At 42.4% G+C, this 23,737-nt stretch overlaps 1 protein-coding gene across 1 annotated transcript; it reads left to right on the top strand.

Annotated features, from left to right (window-relative positions):
• Positions 1-829: 829 nt before the first annotated feature.
• On the top strand, positions 830-23,587 carry LOC116235572 (myosin heavy chain, skeletal muscle, adult). Its single transcript, XM_090122118.1, has 39 exons — positions 830-930; positions 1,698-1,942; positions 2,030-2,173; positions 2,271-2,427; positions 5,363-5,390; positions 5,482-5,593; positions 5,672-5,764; positions 6,252-6,315; positions 6,408-6,506; positions 6,612-6,715; positions 6,805-6,943; positions 7,805-7,923; positions 8,019-8,168; positions 8,986-9,156; positions 9,795-10,101; positions 10,208-10,275; positions 13,602-13,689; positions 13,782-13,899; positions 14,230-14,353; positions 14,956-15,092; positions 15,195-15,450; positions 16,097-16,339; positions 16,542-16,718; positions 16,804-16,949; positions 17,038-17,128; positions 17,215-17,604; positions 17,753-17,879; positions 18,906-19,024; positions 19,476-19,672; positions 20,070-20,253; positions 20,332-20,497; positions 20,670-20,794; positions 20,951-21,259; positions 21,414-21,617; positions 21,899-22,024; positions 22,117-22,287; positions 22,374-22,478; positions 22,612-22,707; positions 23,308-23,587. The coding sequence occupies exons 2-39, from the start codon at positions 1,736-1,738 to the stop codon at positions 23,461-23,463; spliced, it is 5,817 nt and encodes a 1,938-aa protein (XP_089978244.1). The 5' UTR covers positions 830-930; positions 1,698-1,735; the 3' UTR covers positions 23,464-23,587.
• The last annotated feature ends 150 nt before the right edge of the window (positions 23,588-23,737 follow it).

Here is a 23,737-nt window from a genome sequence, read left to right as displayed (position 1 = left end):
CTGTGAGGGAGTACAAGTGCTAGTTGTTAAATGTTATGCATTTCTTCCAAATCAGCACTTAAAAAATCACTGAATATTTTAAAACTAGAACTGTTTTGAAAAATACTATATCGTTTATTTCCTTTGAGTATGAGGTACTGCAAGTAATTTTTTGTTTTAGACTAAATGAGCCTTTCCTTTAGTATCAGTTATGTCTGCCTATGAAAACAGCAAAAATTTCCCTAGCTTGCATTTTTTGATTATCTAGTTTTTACTGAGGAGTCAATTTTCACACTCTAAATGCAGATGACATGCCCCAAATTGAATTCTTATTCTGATATGCTGTATCATTGATTTCCTTCTTCTAGCACTGTTAAAGTCGGTGTCCTGGCCCAAGATGTGTGTTTGTTTTTCTTATTTTCCATATAAAATAGAGTGAATTAGTAAAGAACATTCATAATTTTTCTTTCGTAAAATTGTCTTTTCTCATACTTTAAAGATATTCCTTAAATTCACAGGACTGTATATGAAAGAAATTTTGCATTATTCCCTTTTTACTAATATAATTGCAGTAGAGAAATGTCAAAGAATCTGACCTCACTCAAAGACCAAGCTGTGACCAGAATGGTGAAACAACCTATAAATTCTACATCCAAGTTCTTTAAGTGTTTTGAATCATCAAGATTCCCTTATTAACAGCTCTGTTAATAACAGACTATTTATAGTAAATATATCCACAAGAGTAGTAAGGTATAAAACATTTCTAAATATATCTTGTGAAATCAAATGAAAATTATGTCATTAGTTATGTTTGCCAGACAGTTTTGCCAAAGAAAGTTTGCCAAAATATATTTTGACTGAAGGAAAGGGAAACATCCAAAGCATCTGCATACCAGACTCTATAAAAGTCTCTATGGAGTGCTGTGCCCAGTCTTGACAGAAAGTTTCAAGGTAAGCACATGGCTCCTGTGAATTTCTGGGCAAAACCTTTTATTCCATTGTACTTCCTACAAGCCTTGGATACCTACTTCTATGAGGAACCAAATCTATTACCAGTATAGGTTTGAAGGCTTTTTTTTTTTTTTTTTTTTTTTTTGTGCTATCCACTCATACATTAACTCTGGATATATTTTATCTGTGCAACAGATAAAATGAGTTGCAATATTTTCAAACAGCAGTGACTGACTTCCAGCTTCTGCCATCAGAATTGACAACAAAATGTATCAACTTTTAAAGACCAGGAACAAATGCTGCAGCTTAAGTTTTTGAGAAAGCAGAGTAGACAATCATGATATTAATGTATGTAAAAGTGCAAGATGAATTTTCCATAGCAAGTGAATTCTATTAGACAAGAAAGTCTCTCAGAGACTTTCAGATAGTGTTTAAGCCAACATCATAGACTTATTTCATCTGAAGTCTCCGCAATGGCATCATCAAAATTCATTATAATCTACCAAGATAATACGACACTGAAAGATTGTATTGCAATACTTCAGCACTCAAAAACAATTTCTTCCTTTCATAGCCAGATGTATTAGGAATTGATCTTAATTTCAGGAAAGAATACAGGTATTTCCAACCAAGACAGGCTGAAATAAAACTTTTGAGTTGTTTATACCTGCTTGTATATTTTAGATTTTATATGCTTGTATACTGTAGATTTTCTCTCTTTCACATAACAGTATACTCACTGACTCAGCATATTTTCCGTCCTACAGAGCACTCTTCTGACTGTGCTTCCTGTTTAAGCGCAGCCATGGCTTCTCCAGATGCTGAGATGGCCGCCTTTGGGGAGGCCGCTCCCTATCTCCGAAAGTCAGAGAAGGAAAGAATTGAGGCCCAGAACAAGCCTTTTGATGCCAAGACATCTGTCTTTGTGGTGCATCCCAAAGAATCCTTTGTGAAAGGGACAATCCAAAGCAAAGAATCTGGGAAGGTCACTGTCAAGACTGAAGGTGGAGAGGTGAGAAAAAAACAAGGGTTAAGAACTGAAAGTAATAACTACTCCCAACTGTTAGCTAACATTAACAAATCTGTTTTCCTGTGTTAGACTCTGACTGTGAAAGAAGATCAGGTCTTCTCCATGAACCCTCCCAAGTACGATAAAATTGAGGACATGGCCATGATGACCCACCTCCATGAACCCGCTGTGCTGTACAACCTCAAAGAGCGTTATGCAGCCTGGATGATCTACGTAAGTACCAGCAGCTCTCTTCCTTGGGTAGCGTAGCTGGGGAGGACTGCTGTGCCAGGCTGAGTGGAAGCCAGCGTGCCGTGTCCCTTCCTCACAGACCTACTCGGGCCTCTTCTGTGTCACTGTCAACCCCTACAAGTGGCTGCCGGTGTACAACCCGGAGGTGGTGTTGGCCTACCGAGGCAAAAAGCGCCAGGAGGCCCCTCCACACATCTTCTCCATCTCTGACAACGCCTATCAGTTCATGCTGACTGGTGAGCAAATTGCATTGTCTTTATAGAAAGTTAATATTTGCTTTAAAAAAAAAAAATCAGTCTGCATAGAGATGTAAACCTCGGCATGAACTTTTAATGAACTGTTATTTTAATATTTGCTAATATTGTGCATGAAACACAGTTCTGTCGTAACTATTTATAGAAGTCTTATTAACAGCATGCAAAAATGGGCACTGAAAAAAAGTTACAGTCACAGTAATTAATAAGACATATTGGGTTGAATGAAACAAATCATTGAATCATAGAATGGCTTGGGTTGGAATGGACCTCAAGGACATCAAGTTCCAACCCCCCTGTCACAGGCAGGGTTGCCAGATGCTAGATCATGTGCTAGATCAGATTGCCAAGGGCCCCATCCAACCTGGCCTTGAACATCTTCAGGGACGAGGCATCCACAGTCTATCTGGGCTATGTGTTCCAGCACCTCACTACTCTCTCAGTAAAAAACTTCTCCTGGACATCTAATCTAAATCTTCCTTTATTTTAAAAGCATTCCTCCTCATCCTGTCACTATCTACCTGTGTAAAAAGTTGATTTCTCTCATGGTTCTAAACTCCCTTGAAATATTGGAATGCCGCAATGAGGTCTCTCTGTAGCATTCTCTTTTCCAGACTGAACAAGCCCAGTTCCTTCAGCCTGCCTTCATAGGAGAGGTGCTTCAGCCCTTGGATCATCTTCGTGGCCCTCCTTTGGACCCTCTCTGAAAGCTCCATGTCTTTCCTGTGTTGGGGGCCCCAGACTTAGACACAGTACTTCAGATGGGTCCTCACAAGGGCAGAATAGAGGGGGTCAAATAGAGTCCCCTCCCTTGCCCTGCTGGCTGCCCCTCTCCTGATGGTACCCAAGATATCATTGGCCTTCCAGTCTGCAGGTGCACACTGCTGGCTCAGGTTAAGTTTTTCATCAACCAGAACCCTAAGTTCTTCTCAGCAAGGCTACTTCCAAGGAATTGTATACATGTCAGTTTGTATACATATCTGGGATTACCTCACCCGAGTGCAGAACCTTGCACTTTGCTTTGTTGAACCTCATTAGTTTCACAAGGGCCCAGCTTTTGACTTTATCAAGGTCCCTCTAGATGGCATCATTTCTTTCTGCTGAATCAATCAATCACTCCACTTAACTTAGTGTCATCAACAAATTTCCTGAAGGTTCACATCTTGAGGTGCATGATGTTCAAGAGTACCAAACTGAAGATAGATCCCTCGGGGATGCCGCTTGTTATCGGCCTCCACCTGGATATAAATAGCCATTGACCACAAGCCTCTGACTGTGACCTTCCAACTGATTTTTATCTGTTTAATAGTCCATCCTTCAAATTCCTCTCTCTCAAATTTAGAGATGAGAATATAGATGACCATGTTAAAGGCCTTGCAGAAGTCCAGGTGGATGACATCAATTGCCTTCCCTTCATCCTTCAGTGCTCTTTTATCTTTGGTGAGCACCAAAGCCCTATTCATTATTTGGATCTCATTTGCTTGAAATGTGACATAAAGTATTAATAGAGTTCAGATGATTTAAATTTATCACTTAAAAATATATTGTAGCTTAAGTCCTTGGTATTTTATCTTCATAGTCAAGACATAGATTGAAAAAAGAAAATGGTCTGATTTCAGGTGTTACTCTGATATTTATAACTTGCTGAGAAAAAACAGGAGTCAGGATCTCAGCAAAGTTGCACTATCCAGAAACAACAGTAGAGGTATTCATTTCAAATTAGTTGTTGGCTAATACCTTTGTTGGGTTTGTTTCTTCTCAGACAAGAAAGTTTCTTGACCAGAATGGACTAGTATCCTTGCACTGAAACTGCAGTTTTTCTGAAGAAAAGAAAATCTTTGATGTTCGTGCATTCACAATAGTTTCATAAGTACACAGAAACATAACTAAACATAATAATGTTGTCTATTAAATAAACTGCTTGAATACTGAAGAAAAATAAGAAGATAATTTATATGTTTCTTCTCCTTTTCACTTTTTAGCACTAGAACAAGTTCATGAAGGACAAGTAATTCAGCATTTTCTTTCATACATGCTTTCATACATGCTTCTTTGTCTTAGTGCCTTTAAAAACAGACTTGCAAAGGCAGAAATAAACAAAGAATGAACAGAAGAAAATCTGAAACAAAAGACAACCAAAACAATATAGGAACTTCCTTCTCCTTTGATAATACTTCGAAAATAATTAATTCACTATTAAGTGACTGTTTAAACATTTCCAACTTTGATTAAATCTCTCCAATTTTAGAAACCAGAGTTACCAAGGAAAGAAAATAGTGAAGAAAAAAAAAGGAATTTAGTAATGGCGCAATCAGAAGTCTTTTGATGCATACATTTATTGTCTATAACCTCTTGTTATATAGAGAGGAAAGCTAATTAGTCAGACTTCTATAATGATATTTTGCTAAAGGGAAGTTGAAAGAAACTGATCACAGATTCTTCCACTATTTGAAGACTCCCTGATGTATTAGCTTCAGTTGTACTTCCTGAAACATTCAAAAAACACACCAGAAATATATGATTAATCTTTGTGGATTCTGCAGGGCATTGCTTCATATGAGCATTTCATTCCAGTGTCATTAATAATGACACCTCTGAGGAACATAATTCTCCAGACTTTCCAAAATGTAAAATAACGCAAATTCTTCCAGCAATCTTCCTGTCATATTTAGATTGATTAAGGAAATACGTCAAGAAGAGATACCAGTTTCACTGCCCCAAGACGGATTTTAAATGAACAGCTCAAGGGGAAGAAACAGTGTAGAAACCTAACATTTGTCAACAACAAGTATTTTCCTCACTGAAGCTGCCTGAATGTAATACTCTCCAAAAATACTGCTTGTATTTATCTCACCTATGAGTTCCATCTTATTCAAAACCACCACTAACAGCATTTTTATTTCCACCTCTTTCACAGACCGTGAGAATCAGTCAATTCTGATCACGTAAGTACCTTCCCTGCTGGAATCTGCGGGGCTGCCCTATGTCTGTGGACTGCTGCCTGACCTCACGCTTTCTGTTACTCTGGTTTCACAGTGGAGAATCTGGTGCAGGGAAGACTGTGAACACGAAACGTGTCATCCAGTACTTTGCAACAATTGCAGCTAGCGGGGAGAAGAAGAAGGAGGAGCAGCCTGGCAAAATGCAGGTAAGTTATGTTAAATAGAACAATTGATCTCTAGTTGTCTTTGCAACTTAGCAATATTAATGAATAATTATCCTGTAGGGAACACTTGAGGATCAAATCATCAGTGCCAACCCGCTGCTGGAGGCCTTTGGAAATGCCAAGACTGTGAGGAATGACAACTCCTCACGCTTTGTAAGTTGCAGCTTAGGACAAAAACTTTCACAGAATCACAGCATGGTTGAGGTGGGAAGGTATGTTTGGAGGTGATCTGCTCCAACGTCCCTACTCAAGAGAGCATACCCAGAGCAGGCTGTCCTGCAGCACATCCTGACAGCTTTTGAAGATCTCTAAGAAAGAGGATTCCACAGACTCTCTGTGCAATCTGTGTCAGTGCTCAGTTATTAGCAGAGTAAAGATGGAACCTCTTGTGTTCCAAGTGTGGAACTGCCTATCAGTAGGCAAGACTGGAAAGAGCCTGACTCTGACCTGTTTGCACTCTCCTTTGAGGCATTTCTAGACATCAAGAAGATGCCCCTGACATTCCTCTGTTCTAAACTAAACAGGACCAGTTCTCCCAGCCTTTCCCCACAGAAATGGTGTTTCAGTCCTTTATTCTCCCTGCTTTATACAGGGGCAGTGAATGCACCCAGGCTGAAATTGTTCCTTTTCCCCTCAACAGGGTAAATTCATCAGAATCCACTTTGGGGCCACAGGCAAACTGGCTTCTGCTGACATTGAAACTTGTAAGAGATGCTCCTGGCCTGCTCATATTCCTTCTCAAATTCCCACCTCCATGCCCTGTCTTGTACCTAACTCTTTTTTCCTTCCTTGTCAGATCTGCTGGAGAAGTCCAGGGTCACTTTCCAGCTCCCGGCAGAGAGAAGCTACCACATCTTTTATCAGATCATGTCCAACAAGAAACCAGAGCTAATAGGTTGGAAGGATCATTACATCTTTTTGGACATGATCACCAAGCAACTGTTTTCTTTATTGCCCAGCTGAAAATCTAAGCCTGTGTCCTTTCTATCCCTGCTTTCAGACATGCTCCTTATTACCACCAACCCATATGATTACCATTATGTGAGTCAAGGCGAGATTACCGTTCCCAGTATTGATGACCAAGAGGAGCTTATGGCTACAGATGTGAGTAACACAGCACAAAGATACCTCCATTCTATGCCTTGCAGGGTGGCTTACTAAAGACATATTTTATTTAACTGTTTCCACTGCAGAGTGCCATTGACATCCTGGGCTTCACTGCTGATGAAAAGACTGCCATCTACAAGCTGACAGGGGCTGTCATGCACTATGGGAATTTGAAGTTCAAGCAGAAACAGCGAGAGGAGCAGGCAGAGCCAGATGGCACAGAAGGTATCACCCAATTCAGCTAGTAAAAGTGATGAAAAGCTTCTTTGTTCATTATCTGTTTAACTGCATCCCTGATCACAAGAAATGCTGTTCTTTTATCCAGTTCAGGTTGTGTGTTTTCAAAAACACACAGCCTGAAAATGGGAACTTTAACAAAGGGTCTTTGTCAGAAAAACCTTCAAGCACTATAACTGTTTTTTGTTGTTGTTGTTTTTCCAAAATCTGTCCTGCATTTCTTGCTCTGCAGAAAATTTGTCTCCACAGAACAAGAGTGGGCTGCAATCATGCCTGGTATGATATCAGAGGTTTTAGGAGTGGTTCTGGGAGTTTCCAGATTCAAGCTTTCCCTATTCATACAATGCCTGTTCTCGCTTTTAAACCAGGCGAGCATTAACTTCCATAATCTTCACTCCTTCCCAGAACTTATCAGAGAATTATAAAGGTTGGAAGGGACCTCTGGAGATCATCTAGTCTAACCCTATGCTAAAGCACGTTCCCTGTGTTAGCTTACAGAGGAAAGCTTCCAGGCGGGTTTTGAATATCTCCAGAGGAGACTCCACTACCTCTCTGGGCAGCCTGTTCCAGTGCTCTGTAACCCGCAAAGTAATTTTTTTTTTTTTTTTTTTGTAAATATGGAACTTCCTATGTTCCAGTTTTGTCTGTTGCTTCTTGTTGTGTTGCTGGACACCACTGCTTGACTCTCACTTAGTAGATATTTATAAGCATTGATAAAATCCCCTCCCAGTCTTCTCTCCTCCAGGTTGAACCAGTCAGAGCACACCAATAACTTCGCTCACACAGACCAAATTCTAGCCATTGATCAGTGATGAATGCTCCCCTCTTTCTTACTTTCTCCCTTTCTAGTGGCTGATAAGGCTGCCTACCTCATGGGCCTGAATTCAGCTGAATTGCTCAAAGCCCTGTGTTATCCTCGAGTGAAGGTTGGGAATGAATTCGTGACCAAAGGTCAAACTGTGTCACAGGTATAATCTTAAGTATGAAACTATATGATCTGAAGAATAATGTGAATATTCTTCTGCAATAGAAGGTAACCCCAGTCCTTTCATCTCTGTTTTAGGTGCACAATTCAGTTGGTGCTCTGGCAAAGGCTGTCTATGAGAAGATGTTCTTGTGGATGGTTATTCGCATCAACCAACAGCTGGATACCAAGCAGCCCAGGCAGTACTTCATTGGTGTCCTGGACATTGCTGGCTTTGAGATCTTTGATGTAAGGAACAAAAGCTTGGCATCATGGTTATAAGAGGGGCAGAAAGAGATTTTGAGAACTCAGAAACACATTTCTTTTTAAGAAGATTCTGAAGAGTATGCTCCTAATCTGCTGTTTTTGAGATAACCATCTCTCTTCTCTATCACAGTAGAATGCTTAAATTACTTTATGTGAATACATTTTGACTCTAATATTGTCAACAGATAGAAAAAAATGCTGTGTTTTGACAGACAAATTTAGACACCGTTGACTGGGAAAAGATCTTAGATTTCACAGTCAGAGACAGATCTATTATTGGAGCTTACACAGATGTGGACCAGGGATGTGAACAGTCTTGGAAGAGCCAAGGAAAGGGAAATGCTGTGGGAAAACATAGAGCATATTTCCTGTGCTGTGAATGCAGTGGTGATACTAGAACTTCTGTGTCAAAACAAAGAAAATTCTATATTCTTGATTTGAGGGCAGAGAAATTCTGGTGTAGGATACTGAGGAAGCCTCCATTTTCCCAGAAGTCAGAAAGCTGACACACCTCCATGGTGCAGCAACTGAGGTTCCTGGAACATCTATCTTTGAATAGCACAGTAAAAAATAAATTTTACTTGTAGATTGCTTTCAAAAATAGTCCTAATAAAGCCCTGCAAGGACAGTACATTTTTTCTACAGTAGGAATCCTTCTAAGGAATTAGATGTTATTACTGTATTGCTAGGTTTGGCGGTTCAGTTGGGGAATTAAAACAGAATCAGAAGAATACTAACATGACCCTGTGATCATTGTTGCCTCTTTGAGAACCTGTGCACTTCTCTTTGCTTTAAACAGTTCAACAGCTTTGAGCAGCTGTGCATCAACTTCACCAATGAGAAACTGCAACAGTTCTTCAACCACCACATGTTCGTGCTGGAACAGGAGGAGTACAAGAAGGAAGGCATTGAATGGGAATTCATTGACTTTGGGATGGACCTGGCTGCCTGCATTGAGCTCATTGAAAAGGTACTTTTTCCATTTAAGTGTGTGATGTATTCTGGAATTTTGTGATGTTTCTCAGTCAGATTCAGCTGGAAAGAACTTGCAGCCAGACAGTCAGTTTCAGTGAAACAAGGCATTTTGTATTGGAATTAATACTTTAGTCCAGTGCTTAGGAATTAGTACAGTTAAATGCAAATCTGTGTCACCAATCTTGCATCACTGTGTCTTCAAGCATGGAAAAGATAGCCTAGACTCCTACCAACAGAATTCATTAAAATATAGCTAGAGAAATTTTACGTTTTCTTCTGAAGATGCAAAATCAAACTGCACACACATTGTTTAGGAAATAAATATGGCATGCCCCAATTTTCCAAGACAGTCTGCATCTTGTAGCTATTTTCCCAATTGTATTTGTCTGCCACTTCTCCTGGTTCTACTGCCAATTTTAACCTGACGTGGTGAGACATTCTTACCAGTTTAGTGAAGACAGACTGCTGAAAGGTAAGGAAAGACAAATAATCTCCTGGCAGAGAACTCCTGACAAACTTAGCCTCTTATTCAGGCAGAGATGCTACCAACAATACACAGGTACCTCTGAATCTCATAGCACATGCTTCACACTAACGTGATTTTTCTCTGTTACTTTTTGTGCTATCTTCCAGCCCATGGGGATCTTCTCCATCCTGGAAGAGGAGTGCATGTTCCCCAAGGCAACTGACACCTCTTTCAAGAACAAGCTCTATGACCAGCATCTGGGCAAGTCCAACAATTTCCAGAAGCCCAAGCCTGCCAAAGGCAAGGCTGAGGCCCACTTCTCCCTGGTGCACTATGCTGGCACAGTGGACTACAACATCTCTGGCTGGCTTGAGAAGAACAAGGACCCCCTGAACGAAACTGTCATTGGGTTGTACCAGAAATCATCTGTGAAGACACTGGCCTTACTGTTTGCCACCTATGGTGGAGAAGCTGGTAAGTTTTCCACAATCCATTTTTTCATATGAGCATACAGTTTGAAGCAGAATCTTAAAGGCTATGCTAAAGATTTCTGATCTTTTTATTTTTTTTCCATTTTCAGAGGGTGGTGGCAAAAAGGGTGGCAAGAAGAAGGGTTCTTCTTTCCAGACAGTCTCAGCTCTTTTCCGTGTAAGTACCAAACTTACTTTTTTCAAAGAAGGACAGTAAACTTATTCTGGATCTGAAATGTGTGTTTCAGTTTTGGACATTAATCTTATCATCCTTACAGAACCAGAAAGAGGCCCTAGAAATACCATGAAAGCTGTACCTCAATGTGTGTCTGGTCTTTTTATTGCAGGAGATAGAATAATACGGTTCAGCCTCCTGAAACAATCTAGGCAACTGCCTTGTTTCTTTTTATCTAATTAGCTATTGATATTGCATCCTTGGCTTACTTATTGCAACTGTCTCCTTCAGTTTTGCTCTTTTCTGGATTCAGTAGAAATTACAAAAGGGTAAAGTTCACCTACTTAGATTGAGAATGAATAATCATAGAATCATAGAATCACCAAAGTTGGAAAAGACCTCCAACATCATCCATCCCAATCATCCATCTGCCACCACATCTATCTTCCCCACTAAATCATGTCCTTTAGTACAGCATCTAAAAGTTTCTTGGATACCTACAGGGCACTGACTCCACCACCTCCCTGGGCAGCCCATTCCACTGCCTGGAACGACCACTGTTTCAGAGAAGAAATTTTACCTGATGTCCAACCTGAACCTCCCCTGGTGCAACTTGAGGCCATTCCATCTTGTCCTGTCACTAGTTACACAAGAGAAGAGGTTGACCCGCACCTCACCACAACCTCCCTTCTGGTAGTTGCAGAGAGCAATAATATCTCCCTTGAGCCTCTTCTTCTCCAGTCTAAACAATCCCAATCCTCTCGGCTGCTCCCCATAAGACTTGTGCTCCAGACCCCTCACAGCTTCATTGCTCTTCTCTGGATGCACTCGAGGACCACAATTTCTTCCTTGTAGTGAGGGGTCCAAAACTGAAAACAGTATTCAAGTTGCAGCCTCACCAGTGATGAGTACAGAGGAAGATAACCTCCTGCTTCTGCTGGCTACACCGTTTTTGATACAAGTCAGGATGCCATTGGCCTTCTTGGCCACCTGGGCATGCTGCTGGTCCATGTTCAGCCGAACATGGACCAACACCCCCAGGTCTTCTTCCTCTACACAGTCTTCCAGTCACTGTGTCCCAAGCCTGTAACATTGCCTGGGGTTGTTGTGGCCAATATGCAGGACCCGGCACTTGGTCTTGTTGAACGTCATCTTATTGGCCTCAACCCAGCAATCCAGCCTGTCCAAGATCCCTCTCTAAGGCCTTCCTACCCCCAGGCAGATTGATATTTCCTCCTGCCTTGTTGTCATCTGCAAACTCACTGAGGTTGCACTCAATATCCTTGCTGAGGTCATCAGTAAAGATATTAAAAAGGACAGGCCCCAGTACTGATGCCTGGGGGACACCACTCATGATCAGTCACCAGCTGGATTTAATTCCATTCACCACCACTCTCTGGGCCTAGCCTTCCAGCCACTTCTTTACCCAGAAGAGTGCACCTGTCCAGGCCAAGGCTGCCAGCTTCTGCAGGAGGATACTGTGGGAGACAGTGTCAAAGGCTTTGCTGAAGTCTAGGTAGACTACATCAACAGCCTCATCCGTCAGACTGGTCACCTGGTCATGGAAGGAGATCAGGCTGGTCAAGCAGTACCTGCCTTTCATAAACCCATACTGTCTGGGGCTGATCCCCTGGTTGTCCTGCGCATTGTCTTATGATCTCACTCAAGATTATCTATCTATATCTGAGTGAAGGCCAAACTCAGTATCTGTGCAGGCATCAGAGAATTTTCCAACACCTGTTTTAATATCAATGACAATTTTCAGTACTGATAGCATAAAATAAAAGATAACAGATCTAGCATTAAAAAAAAAAATCTTAAGATCGTAAGATTCTATGAAAATGTTTAAATTTTGATGGAGATATTGAGTCAATGCATTTTGTGATCAGTTTTCAGTAATGTTTTCAATTTTGCTGAAGTTGAGATATTTAGGGATATTGAACTACTGCTAGCACAGCTCATTTATTTGAGCTTCACTTCCAAATTAAAAAAACTTATTTAGCTCTGAGAGGTGTTCTTAAGGGATCTGAATCAGGACTGGCACTGTTTATTATCTTTCCTAATAACATAGATAATGGGATTGAGTGCACTCTTAACAAGCCTGCAGATGAGATCAAACTGACTGGTACAACTGACATAATAGAAAGAAGGTATACCACCCAAAGGGATCTGGACAGGTATGATATGTCATGCCAAGTGAACCTCATGAAATTCAGTGACACCAAGTACAAGGTCCTGTGCCCGTGTGAAGATAATCTCAAGCATGAATACAGGTTGGGCGATGAGCATTGGGATTCAGAGCAGCACTGCAGAGGAGGATTTGAGGTTAGAGGTGGATGAAAAATTGGGCATGAGCCAGGAGCTCCCATTTGCAACCCAGAAAGCCAGTCATAGCATGGACTGCATCAAAAAAAAATGTTGCCAGCAGGCTGGTGAAGATGATTGTCTCTATGCTCCACCACTGTGAGAAACCTTCTGCAGTGCTGCATCCAGGTCTGGGAACTCCAACATAAGAAGATCATGGAACTGTTAGAATGGATCCAGAGGAGGGCCGTGGAAAGGCTCAGTGGCATGAAATAACTGTTCTAGAAAGAAAGGCCAAGAGAGCTAGATCTGTTGAGCCTAGAGAAGAGAAGGCTTCAGGGAGACTTTATTACAACTTTTCAATACTGAATGTTTATAAATCACATGGAAAGAGACTTTCTACACAGGCATGTTGTAGACAAGAGGTAATGGTTTTAAACTAAAAGAAGGAAGAAATTCTTTATTATGGGTGTGGTGAGGCACTGGAACTGGTTACCAAGGTAAGATGTTGATGCCCAGCCCTGGAAATGTTCAAGATCAGAATGCATGGAACTTTGGAAAACCTGTTCTTGTGAGAGATGTCCCTGCCCACAGCAGGAGGTTAGAACTAGGTAGTCTTTAAGGTCTCTTCCAACACAAACCCATTCTATGTTTCTATTCTTTGAAATCTACTACCAAATCAGACTGTAGTCAGACTTAGCCAAAAGTCCAGATCATCAGTATCTACAGCTTAAAATGCCCAACTGTATACCAAAAGATATACTAACTGGAAGGAAACTGTAATATAGTAGCTCTGTATTAGTATTGTATTTGTATGAGAAGATTAAGAAAAAATAATACTAATCATTATTCAATGAAGGAATTTCAAAATCAACAAAGCCAGATGTCTGCAGTTTCTGAGTTTCCCTCTAGGAGCTCTGCAATATGTTGTAGGGAAGATAAGTCTATATTCTGAAACATTCAGTTTGATAAATCCACTATTAAGTGGATAACAATTAATAATAATTAATCTCATACATTCACAGGAGAATTTAAACAAGTTGATGGCTAACCTGAGAAGCACTCACCCCCATTTTGTACGCTGCATCATCCCAAATGAAACAAAAACACCTGGTAAGGAGATACAGTGGGTAAAATTTGAACTGCAGAAGCTCTTAGCTTGAGTGTCAAACAGTGGGGTAGTCACTAATTGTGGTGTTTCTTAGGTGCCATGGAACATGAACTGGTGCTGCACCAGCTGCGATGCAATGGTGTGCTAGAAGGCATCAGGATTTGCAGGAAAGGATTCCCCAGCAGAGTCCTATATGCTGACTTCAAACAGAGGTAAGAGTGGTACCACTTGCTGTCCATTCAAACCAAAGCGAATAGCCTGGATATTGAAATGCACTTGAAACATATATGTTACACTGATATTGAGCAGTAATATGTAAATGCTTCTCTATCAGATCTTGATGATATGACATTGCTGAGGATTAGGATTATTTTGGATTCTGAACTAACAGTAAAAAATATTCTCCATATCCCATTCTCAAAGGTTGAATTGGCTTCTGGCATTAGACTAATTCAAAGAGACAGTCTTAGAAGGCTATGGGGTTCAATTGTATTGGAGAATTCAATAACGGGTATTTCTTCATACTTTGTTTTCTCCTACAGATATAGAGTGCTTAATGCAAGTGCTATCCCAGAGGGACAATTTATGGATAGCAAGAAGGCTTCTGAGAAGCTCCTTGGATCCATTGATGTGGACCACACCCAGTACAGATTTGGTCACACCAAGGTATGAATAAGTCTTCTGTTCAAACAGAGAGCAGTAAGAGCTGGTTGCTTCCTGAGGATCAGGGATTGCAGTAACACAGCTGGTAGCTTGGGTGCCTCAGCCAAAAAAGATCCAAGCACACAGTACTTTCGCAAGGCAAGTGAAGAAGACCAACCAAGGACAGATTCAACTAAGAGTCCAAATCATCCAGTAGGTTTGTGACAACAAGAAAGGTGTAAGGTGAAGCCAGAAATTCTTGTTTTAAAGATTGGTTGTGGCCAGGTCTAGGTAGTATACCAAGGATCAGGTACTGCTCAGTAATTTCCTGATCAATGAAACAGATCTAACATTAAGTCAGTAAAAAGAGTTCACTGTGGTCCACAGCCAGGCAGAGGCATGGTTGAGGCAGTGGCTGAATGGGAAACCAAAATTTTAACAAGATGGTTCAGGCAGAGACTGAAGGTCTAGGACTGAGCTATTAAGAAGTTCCTAGGCACAGTGGAAAAAATGATGTGGGAAGGAAGCCAAGGTGAGACTGGTCATGATCATTAATGTCTCCTGAAAGCTGAAAGCCTGTTGTGTCTCTATTCTGGCTTACCTGCTGCAACATTTTATTTTTCAAGGTGTTCTTCAAAGCTGGGCTGCTGGGACTCCTGGAGGAGATGAGAGATGATAAGCTGGCTGAAATCATCACTCGCACACAAGCCAGATGCAGGGGCTTCCTGATGAGAGTGGAGTACCAGAGAATGGTGGAAAGGAGGTAAATATTATGCATATTTAGTTTATTTTCATGATGCTTAGTTAAATGAGTTTAAAATTTTCACACTCAAGGTATGTAATAACTACATGAACTGTATTTCAGGGAGTCCATTTTCTGCATCCAGTACAATGTTCGTTCATTCATGAATGTCAAGCACTGGCCCTGGATGAAGCTGTTCTTCAAAATCAAGCCCCTGCTGAAGAGCGCAGAGTCTGAGAAGGAGATGGCCAACATGAAGGAAGAGTTTGAGAAGACCAAGGAAGAGCTTGCAAAATCTGAGGCAAAGAGGAAGGAGCTGGAGGAGAAAATGGTTGTCCTATTGCAGGAGAAAAATGACCTGCAGCTCCAAGTGCAGGCGGTGAATATCACTGCTTATTTGTCCCTTGGAAAAAGTGTTACACAGACAGACTGCTTTTTTCCTCCCATCAGAGACTTGTAGTAAGATAAATAATTTACAATAAGAAAAGAAGTCACACACTCTGAGTTACTGGAATGTTGAATAAATGGACAGTGGCAGGGGTGTCCCATACCAGCCAGTGAAGTAACCTGGCAATGCCAAATCAGACTTGATGGCCCTTCTGTCCTAAGGAGAGAGAATTGTAGCACTAATCAATTATACAAAGTAGCAGACAGATCTGTCTGAACTGGATAGGAAGAATCCCTATCTGTTCAGCCTTCAAAGCAGTGTTCTTATGCAGTAGAGTAAAGCAACCATGAGAAAGACCCATTTTTCCTAATCACAGATATACCATAATGCCTAGATTGCTAGATATTTGACATTCAGCTATCAATCAGGAGTCAGTTTCTTCACTCCAAGAAACCTGCCAACTTCTCTAATTCATTATTCTCACAAATGGAACAGCCTAATTCCCCAAATATTATATTAAAATAATAATAATAATAAAACAAAACAGAAGCAATTGAATACTGTGTCTGTGAGAGAAAAAGACAACAAACAGAACTTCAAAGCATTATAACTCACAAAAATCTGTGTCTCCCCATAGGAAGCAGATAGCTTGGCTGATGCTGAGGAAAGATGTGACCAGCTCATCAAAACCAAAATCCAGCTGGAAGCCAAAATTAAGGAGGTGACAGAACGAGCTGAGGATGAGGAGGAAATTAATGCTGAGCTGACAGCCAAGAAGAGGAAACTGGAGGATGAATGCTCAGAGCTGAAGAAAGATATAGATGACCTGGAGTTAACATTGGCCAAAGTTGAGAAGGAAAAGCATGCCACTGAAAACAAGGTACGCACATGAGAAGTCACATAATGTGTGAAGCTACTCTCAGAGTAGAAGTGCCTACTACACCAGAACATGTTAGCTCTGGAAAAATTGTGCACTGTCTAATCTAAATTGCAAAAGATGAAATAAGCCTCATTCAAAACACTGCAAAATGCAACTGCCATGGCAACAGCAGGTAAGTTTTAGACTATGTTTTAATTCATAGGTGAAAAATCTCACAGAAGAGATGGCAGTCCTGGATGAGACAATTGCCAAGCTGACAAAAGAGAAGAAAGCCCTCCAAGAGGCACATCAGCAGACACTGGATGACCTGCAAGTAGAGGAAGACAAAGTCAATACTCTGACCAAAGCTAAAACCAAGCTGGAGCAGCAAGTGGACGATGTAAGAACAAAAGCATATGGCTATTATAGGACAGTTGTAGAAATAAACATGGCTGGCAGAGCACTAATGATCTCATTCTGTTTAGCTGGAAGGGTCTCTGGAGCAAGAGAAGAAGCTGCGCATGGACCTCGAGAGAGCTAAGAGGAAACTTGAAGGAGACCTGAAGCTATCCCATGATAGCATAATGGATTTGGAAAATGATAAGCAGCAGCTAGATGAGAAACTGAAGAAGTAAGTATGGTTATTTGACAGCTGAGTGCTGGTGGGTGTACTTAGATGTTTTTTTTCTGGCACTAACACCATTTATCTTGTGCAAAAGGAAAGACTTTGAAATCAGCCAAATCCAGAGCAAAATTGAGGATGAGCAAGCCCTGGGCATGCAGTTACAGAAGAAGATCAAGGAGCTCCAGGCAAGTCTATGGTCCTTCCCTTCTGCCCTTCAGAAAACATCTGAAGGAGAAGGACATGGGTGTGAAGGGTCCCTGATGTTCCCCAGGCCCGTATTGAGGAACTGGAGGAGGAAATTGAGGCAGAGCGAACCTCTCGGGCCAAAGCAGAGAAGCACCGAGCTGACCTCTCCCGGGAGCTGGAGGAGATCAGCGAGCGCCTGGAGGAAGCAGGAGGGGCTACAGCAGCTCAGATTGAGATGAACAAGAAGCGCGAGGCAGAATTTCAGAAGATGCGCCGTGACCTCGAAGAGGCCACGCTGCAGCACGAAGCCACGGCTGCCGCCCTGCGGAAGAAGCATGCGGACAGCACAGCGGAGCTTGGGGAGCAGATCGACAACCTGCAACGAGTGAAGCAGAAGCTGGAGAAGGAGAAGAGTGAGCTGAAGATGGAGATTGATGACTTGGCCAGCAACATGGAGTCTGTCTCCAAAGCCAAGGTAAAGAAAGGCAATAGAAAGTATTCATAGGGCAAAGGCACGGTGCTTAGGCTGTATTTACAAGTCACACTCGTACAATAATTCTGCTGTAAAAATCAGGCAGAGTCCAGAGTTTCATTTCCTTTCCTTCCTTGCTTTCAATACCTAGGCAAATCTAGAGAAGATGTGCCGCACTCTGGAGGACCAGCTGAGTGAGCTTAAAACCAAGGAGGAACAAAATCAGCGCATGATCAATGACCTCAATACCCAAAGAGCCCGTCTGCAAACAGAAACAGGTGACATATCCTAATTCTTGATGTCCAATGAGAGAACCTCTAAATTATAATGATACGTTACAGTGCAAAGGGAGAATTTAGCTAACATCTCATAACTATTCCAGATTCCATGGCTTTACAGGGTACCCAAGTGCCTGCTACTGTAGATGTTTTAAACTTTTATATCATTTATCTTTAGTCAAACATGACCTCAGATCGCCAACAATGGCAATGGCCATGTGGACCACATCAGTAATAGTGTGGCCAGCAGGACTAGGGAAGGGATTAGTCATAAGGAAGAAATTCTTTAACCAGACAGTGGTGAGGCACAGGAACAGATTGTTCAGAGAAACAGTATATGTCCCTTCCGTGCAAGAGTTTAAGGCTAGGTTGGATGGAATTTTGAGCAACTTCATCTAATGGAAGGCATCCCAGCCCATGGCTGGGGGATTAGAAGTAGATGGGTTTGAAAGTGCCTTCCAACTCAAACTATTCTTTGACTCTATGATTGCATCACTTTATGATAGTCCCTCTATACTCGTCACTGGTGCGGCTGATTTGGATTCCTCACTACGCAAAAATTTTAGAGCTGCTGGAACAGCAGTGCTGATGATGCATCTAGAAAACAAGACATATGAGGGAACTGAGGTTGCTTAGTTTTGAGAAAAGGAGGCTTAGAGGAAACCTCATCATGCTCTATATTTTCTTAAAAGCTGGTTTTATTTTTTTTCTCAGTGATCTAGGGATAGGGAATGGTCTCTGTTTGCCCCAAGGGAGGTTCAGATCCGATGTTAGGAAGAATTTTTTCATGGAAAGGGTGGTTAGGCATTGGAAATGGCTGCTCAGAGAAGTATTAGAATCACTGGAAACATTTAAAAATGTGTGAATGAGACGCTTAAGGACGTGGTCAAGTGATACACTTCATAATGATACACAATGATGGAATTTATAAGACCTATGGGTCATATTGAGACCAAATCACTTTATGATCTATGATTCTACTGTTAGCATAACACTTTTTTTTTCTTTTCACTTTACATTTTCCAGGTGAATATTCTCGCCAGGCAGAGGAAAAAGATGCTTTGATTTCTCAGCTCTCTAGGGGCAAGCAGGGATTTACCCAACAGATTGAGGAACTGAAGAGACATCTAGAGGAAGAAATAAAGGTCTGGAAATACCTTCTTTCTTCAAGCCATGTTGCTATGATATGCATGTCTAGAATCCTATCTAAAACAAGAGCGGTTCAATGTTCTTTCCCCATACACTTGCAGTAAAGGAGGGAACAGCGTTTATACTTGAGGGGGAAGGAGCCATAGTGAATTTTATGCTAGAGGAAGTTATCCTTTGAGGAGATTCTGATACTCTGTAAGACAAGATCCATACTCATTTCTAGAAATATTTACAGAACCATCACATTACTGTCCCCAGGCCAATTTTCACTAACATATCTTGATCCTCTAGCACACATTTTTGAGGGATTCACTGTCTCTCAGCCTTACATTTGTTTCATCAGGGTTTACCCATCATTACCCCTGGAGCAGTACTCCTGCATATGATAATCCCACTGTCAATACGCATCTTAAGATATTCAGGTTAGCAATCCCAATGTCCACACAGGCCAAGAATGCCCTGGCTCACGCCTTACAATCTGCACGTCATGACTGTGAGTTGCTCCGAGAACAATATGAGGAGGAGCAGGAAGCCAAGGGTGAGCTGCAGCGTGTCTTGTCCAAGGCCAACAGCGAAGTGGCCCAGTGGAGAACCAAATATGAGACGGATGCTATTCAGCGCACAGAGGAGCTGGAGGAGGCCAAGTATGTGGGAAATTAGGATGTGAAATGGCTGGAGAAGTCTGAGATTATCAAGGGAAATTAGAAGTCCCTGATAATGGATTAAGATAGGGTTGGGATGAAGGCAGTGACATACTTGCTAGTGGTAGAAGAGAGAGAGGAAAAGCATGCTGCGAAAAAGTGCAGACTGCATGACATGCATACACTTCAGGATTTTGTTAAGCTAACAAAGGCTGAATACTCAGTAGGTGTTAAGACAAAGCTTAGACAAACCCTTTAGAATGCATGCAACCACAGTGCAGAAAATTCACTGAACAGATGGAGGGTCAAAATCCCCAAAGTGATCAAGTGCCCTCTTATGAATGTAAAACGCAGGCTCCCTCTTCGTCTCTAACCTGCAGCTCTGCTTGCCTCCTTCCAGGAAGAAGCTGGCACAGCGCCTGCAGGATGCAGAGGAACACGTTGAAGCTGTGAATGCCAAATGTGCTTCCCTGGAAAAGACAAAGCAGAGGCTGCAGAATGAGGTGGAGGACCTGATGGTTGATGTGGAGCGATCAAATGCTGCCTGTGCAGCTCTGGACAAGAAACAGAAGAACTTTGACAAGGTATTCTGGGCTCCAGGCCTGTGTTTCTTGGGCAGAACATGATTACCATATCCCTACTCATGATCTGCTTTTCCTCAGATCCTGGCGGAGTGGAAGCAGAAGTACGAGGAAACACAGACTGAGCTGGAGGCCTCCCAGAAGGAGTCTCGCTCCCTCAGCACAGAGCTGTTCAAGATGAAGAATGCCTATGAGGAGTCCCTGGACCACCTGGAAACGCTGAAGCGAGAGAACAAGAACTTGCAGCGTAAGTCGCTCAGCCTTTCCTGCTGGCGGGGCTTCCTCAGAAGCTTTCCTGCCCACCTCTCCACCTGGGTCTGTGCCTGCAGTGATGGGAGCAGGCCTGTTATGCTGGTGTCACAGGGCCTTTCCCTGTATGCTCCATATCTGACCATGTGATTGTTCCTTCTTCTCTACAGAGGAGATTGCCGACCTCACGGAGCAGATTGCAGAGGGAGGAAAAGCGGTTCATGAGCTGGAGAAAGTCAAGAAGCATGTTGAGCAGGAGAAGTCTGAACTCCAAGCCTCTCTGGAGGAAGCTGAGGTGCACAGTGCTAAAAATTGTTTCCAATCTTATGGAATGGAAACAGTAATCTGTAGATATTGTGGAAAATATAGACTATATTCTGAAGGATTGCATATGAGACTGCTTAGAGAGGAAACTATATTTCTACTCACTGTTTCTTTTTGACTTGTTCAGGCCTCCCTGGAACACGAAGAGGGGAAGATCCTGCGCCTCCAACTGGAGCTTAACCAGATCAAATCTGAGATTGACAGGAAGATAGCTGAGAAAGATGAGGAAATTGACCAGCTGAAGAGAAATCACCTCAGAATTGTGGAGTCCATGCAGAGCACCTTGGATTCTGAGATTAGGAGCAGGAATGAAGCCCTGCGGCTGAAGAAGAAGATGGAGGGAGACCTGAATGAAATGGAGATCCAGCTGAGCCATGCCAACCGCATGGCTGCTGAGGCACAAAAGAACCTGAGAAACACACAAGGAACACTCAAGGTATGAAGCTAAATAAGAGACATAGGCATATTGCTTCCCTCCTGTTATACAGAGTCATCATTACAATTGTAATTCATTAAAAGAGTAGGAAATGTCACTATCCACAGGGCTCCATTGCTCTGCCAGCTTGTAAACTACTTTTTCTGCTTTACAGGATACCCAGATACATTTGGATGACGCTCTCAGAACACAGGAGGATCTGAAGGAACAGGTGGCCATGGTGGAGCGCAGAGCAAACCTGTTGCAGGCTGAAGTTGAGGAGCTACGAGGAGCCCTGGAGCAGACGGAGCGCTCAAGGAAAGTGGCTGAGCAGGAGCTTCTGGACGCAACTGAACGTGTGCAACTTCTCCACACCCAGGTCAGATTATTTCCAGGGAATTAATCCCATCAGCATGAGATAGTGTAGAATGAGATATTGCTATGTATTTTACTTATTGCTTTGCATCTCACTGTGTTAAACACTTGAAGAGCAATACTGTGACATATCTAATCCAGCTAGCCATCCCTATCTGGTTTGCCACCATGTCTTTAAAGAGGACTCCTGCATTACAAACTTTAAGAAACATTATTCTCCTTCTCAGTTCTTGATGTGGAGGTATCAGGTCTAACAGTAAAAATCCTAACATTTCTGTTATGCAGAATACCAGCTTGATCAACACCAAAAAGAAGCTGGAAACAGACATTGTGCAAATTCAGAGTGAAATGGAAGACACCATCCAGGAAGCCCGCAATGCTGAAGAGAAGGCCAAGAAGGCCATCACCGATGTGAGTCAGGGCTCTTTCACTGCAGATGGCCCACGCATTTCCCCCAAGAGGTCTCTGACTCCAAACCTGGCTTTGCTGCTTTGCCTCTCCAGGCGGCCATGATGGCAGAAGAGCTGAAGAAGGAGCAGGACACCAGTGCCCACCTGGAGAGGATGAAGAAGAACATGGACCAGACAGTGAAGGACTTGCAGCTCCGTCTGGATGAGGCAGAGCAGCTGGCTCTGAAGGGAGGCAAGAAGCAACTCCAGAAGCTGGAGGCCAGGGTGCGTAGGACTGGTATTTGTGCAAGAGTGTGCAATCCCTGGTCAGAGATAGTAGGGAATCTCCAAATATGCGTTTCTCATTGCAGGTGCGGGAGCTGGAAGGGGAGGTTGATTCTGAGCAGAAGCGCAGCGCTGAAGCTGTGAAGGGTGTGCGCAAGTACGAGAGGAGGGTGAAGGAGCTGACCTACCAGGTAAGGCAGTAAGCCTCCTTGAGTTGATACCCCTTACACCCAGCGCATCAAAATGGTTGTGTACCATCCCCATGGGGTATTGTTTCCTCATTTGCTGGGAAGCAATTCTTTCTTTCCTGCTTATCAACTTTAGACTGAAGAAGACCGGAAGAATATTCTCAGGCTCCAGGATCTGGTGGACAAACTGCAGATGAAAGTGAAATCCTACAAGAGACAAGCTGAGGAGGCTGTAAGTATAACTTGAAGAATGAGTGAGAGTAATTTTACTTCAAGGAAGTATGATTGTAGAGATCAGAATGAAAACCAGAAAAGGGTCTGAAAGAATCTTCCGAGACACAACTTGTCTTGGCTCATTGTTCATTATCATGTCAGGCGGCCTTGCTTTCTTTGGGGCATGCTACAGTCAGGGATGTTCTGCAGCCTAGTTTATCCAGGAAATCAAACTAAAATTGCCAACATCCATTAAAGAGGCTCATGAATCTGTGACAGTAATCAACATCACAGGGTTTTCATGTGTTTCTGAATCTAACAAATGAAATGTAAATCAGGTACTAGGGAGGAGGAGAATAAGTACAAGAAAAAATAAGACCATGTGACAAAACAGCTCCTCAAGAGTGACAAATTTCTGGTGCTGTTTGTTAATGTGGGTTCTCAAATAAGAGAGGATGAGGAAGTCTTTGTGAGTCTTACATTTAAGCCGTGGTAGGCAGGAGACAAGGAGGCCTGTGCTTTCTTCTGGGGATCTACCACAGCCCCTCAAGGGCTTGGGCACAGGAGGACTGAAACCCCTGTCATGGTTCCTCACCGCCAACTCCTTGTCCTTGTACAGGAGGAGCTGTCCAATGTCAACCTCTCCAAATTCCGCAAGATCCAGCACGAGCTGGAGGAAGCAGAGGAGCGGGCTGACATTGCAGAGTCACAGGTCAACAAGCTCCGTGTGAAGAGTCGGGAGATTCATGGCAAGAAGATAGAAGAGGAAGAGTGAGAATGTCATGATAGTAAAGTGGCATAAGGAATTCACAAAATGTGAAAACTCTGTCACTTTTTTCCATAATTTGTATTTTTAACCCCCTCCATACATGGCAAATAAAAGGATTACTTCACAGACACATCACAAGCATTAGTTTTCATCTCTTCCTCTTGTAACTGGTTACTGTGTCTATTATCATTTTCTTTTGGGCCCAACTTTGGCTTATACCCTTTGCGTGTTATCACCACAGTAGAGCTTTCTGTCTCCTAGCAGCCAATTGCTTAGCACT

The sequence above is a fragment of the Phasianus colchicus genome, chromosome 20 (genome assembly GCF_987193195.1).
Source record: "Phasianus colchicus chromosome 20, bPhaCol1.hap1.1, whole genome shotgun sequence".
NCBI lineage: Eukaryota > Metazoa > Chordata > Aves > Galliformes > Phasianidae > Phasianus > Phasianus colchicus.
The sequence above is the reverse complement of the archived record's forward strand: the minus strand, read 5'-3'. Positions and strand labels throughout refer to the sequence as shown.

Coding starts and splice junctions, on each gene's coding strand:
- LOC116235572 (XM_090122118.1), top strand. CDS start 1,736: ATGGCTTCTCCAGATGCTGAGATGGCCGCCTTTGGGGAGGCCGCTCCC. Junction 10,102..10,207: donor CACCTATGGTGGAGAAGCTG/GTAAGTTTTCCA, acceptor TTCCATTTTCAG/AGGGTGGTGGCAAAAAGGGT. Junction 15,093..15,194: donor CAGAGAATGGTGGAAAGGAG/GTAAATATTATG, acceptor ACTGTATTTCAG/GGAGTCCATTTTCTGCATCC.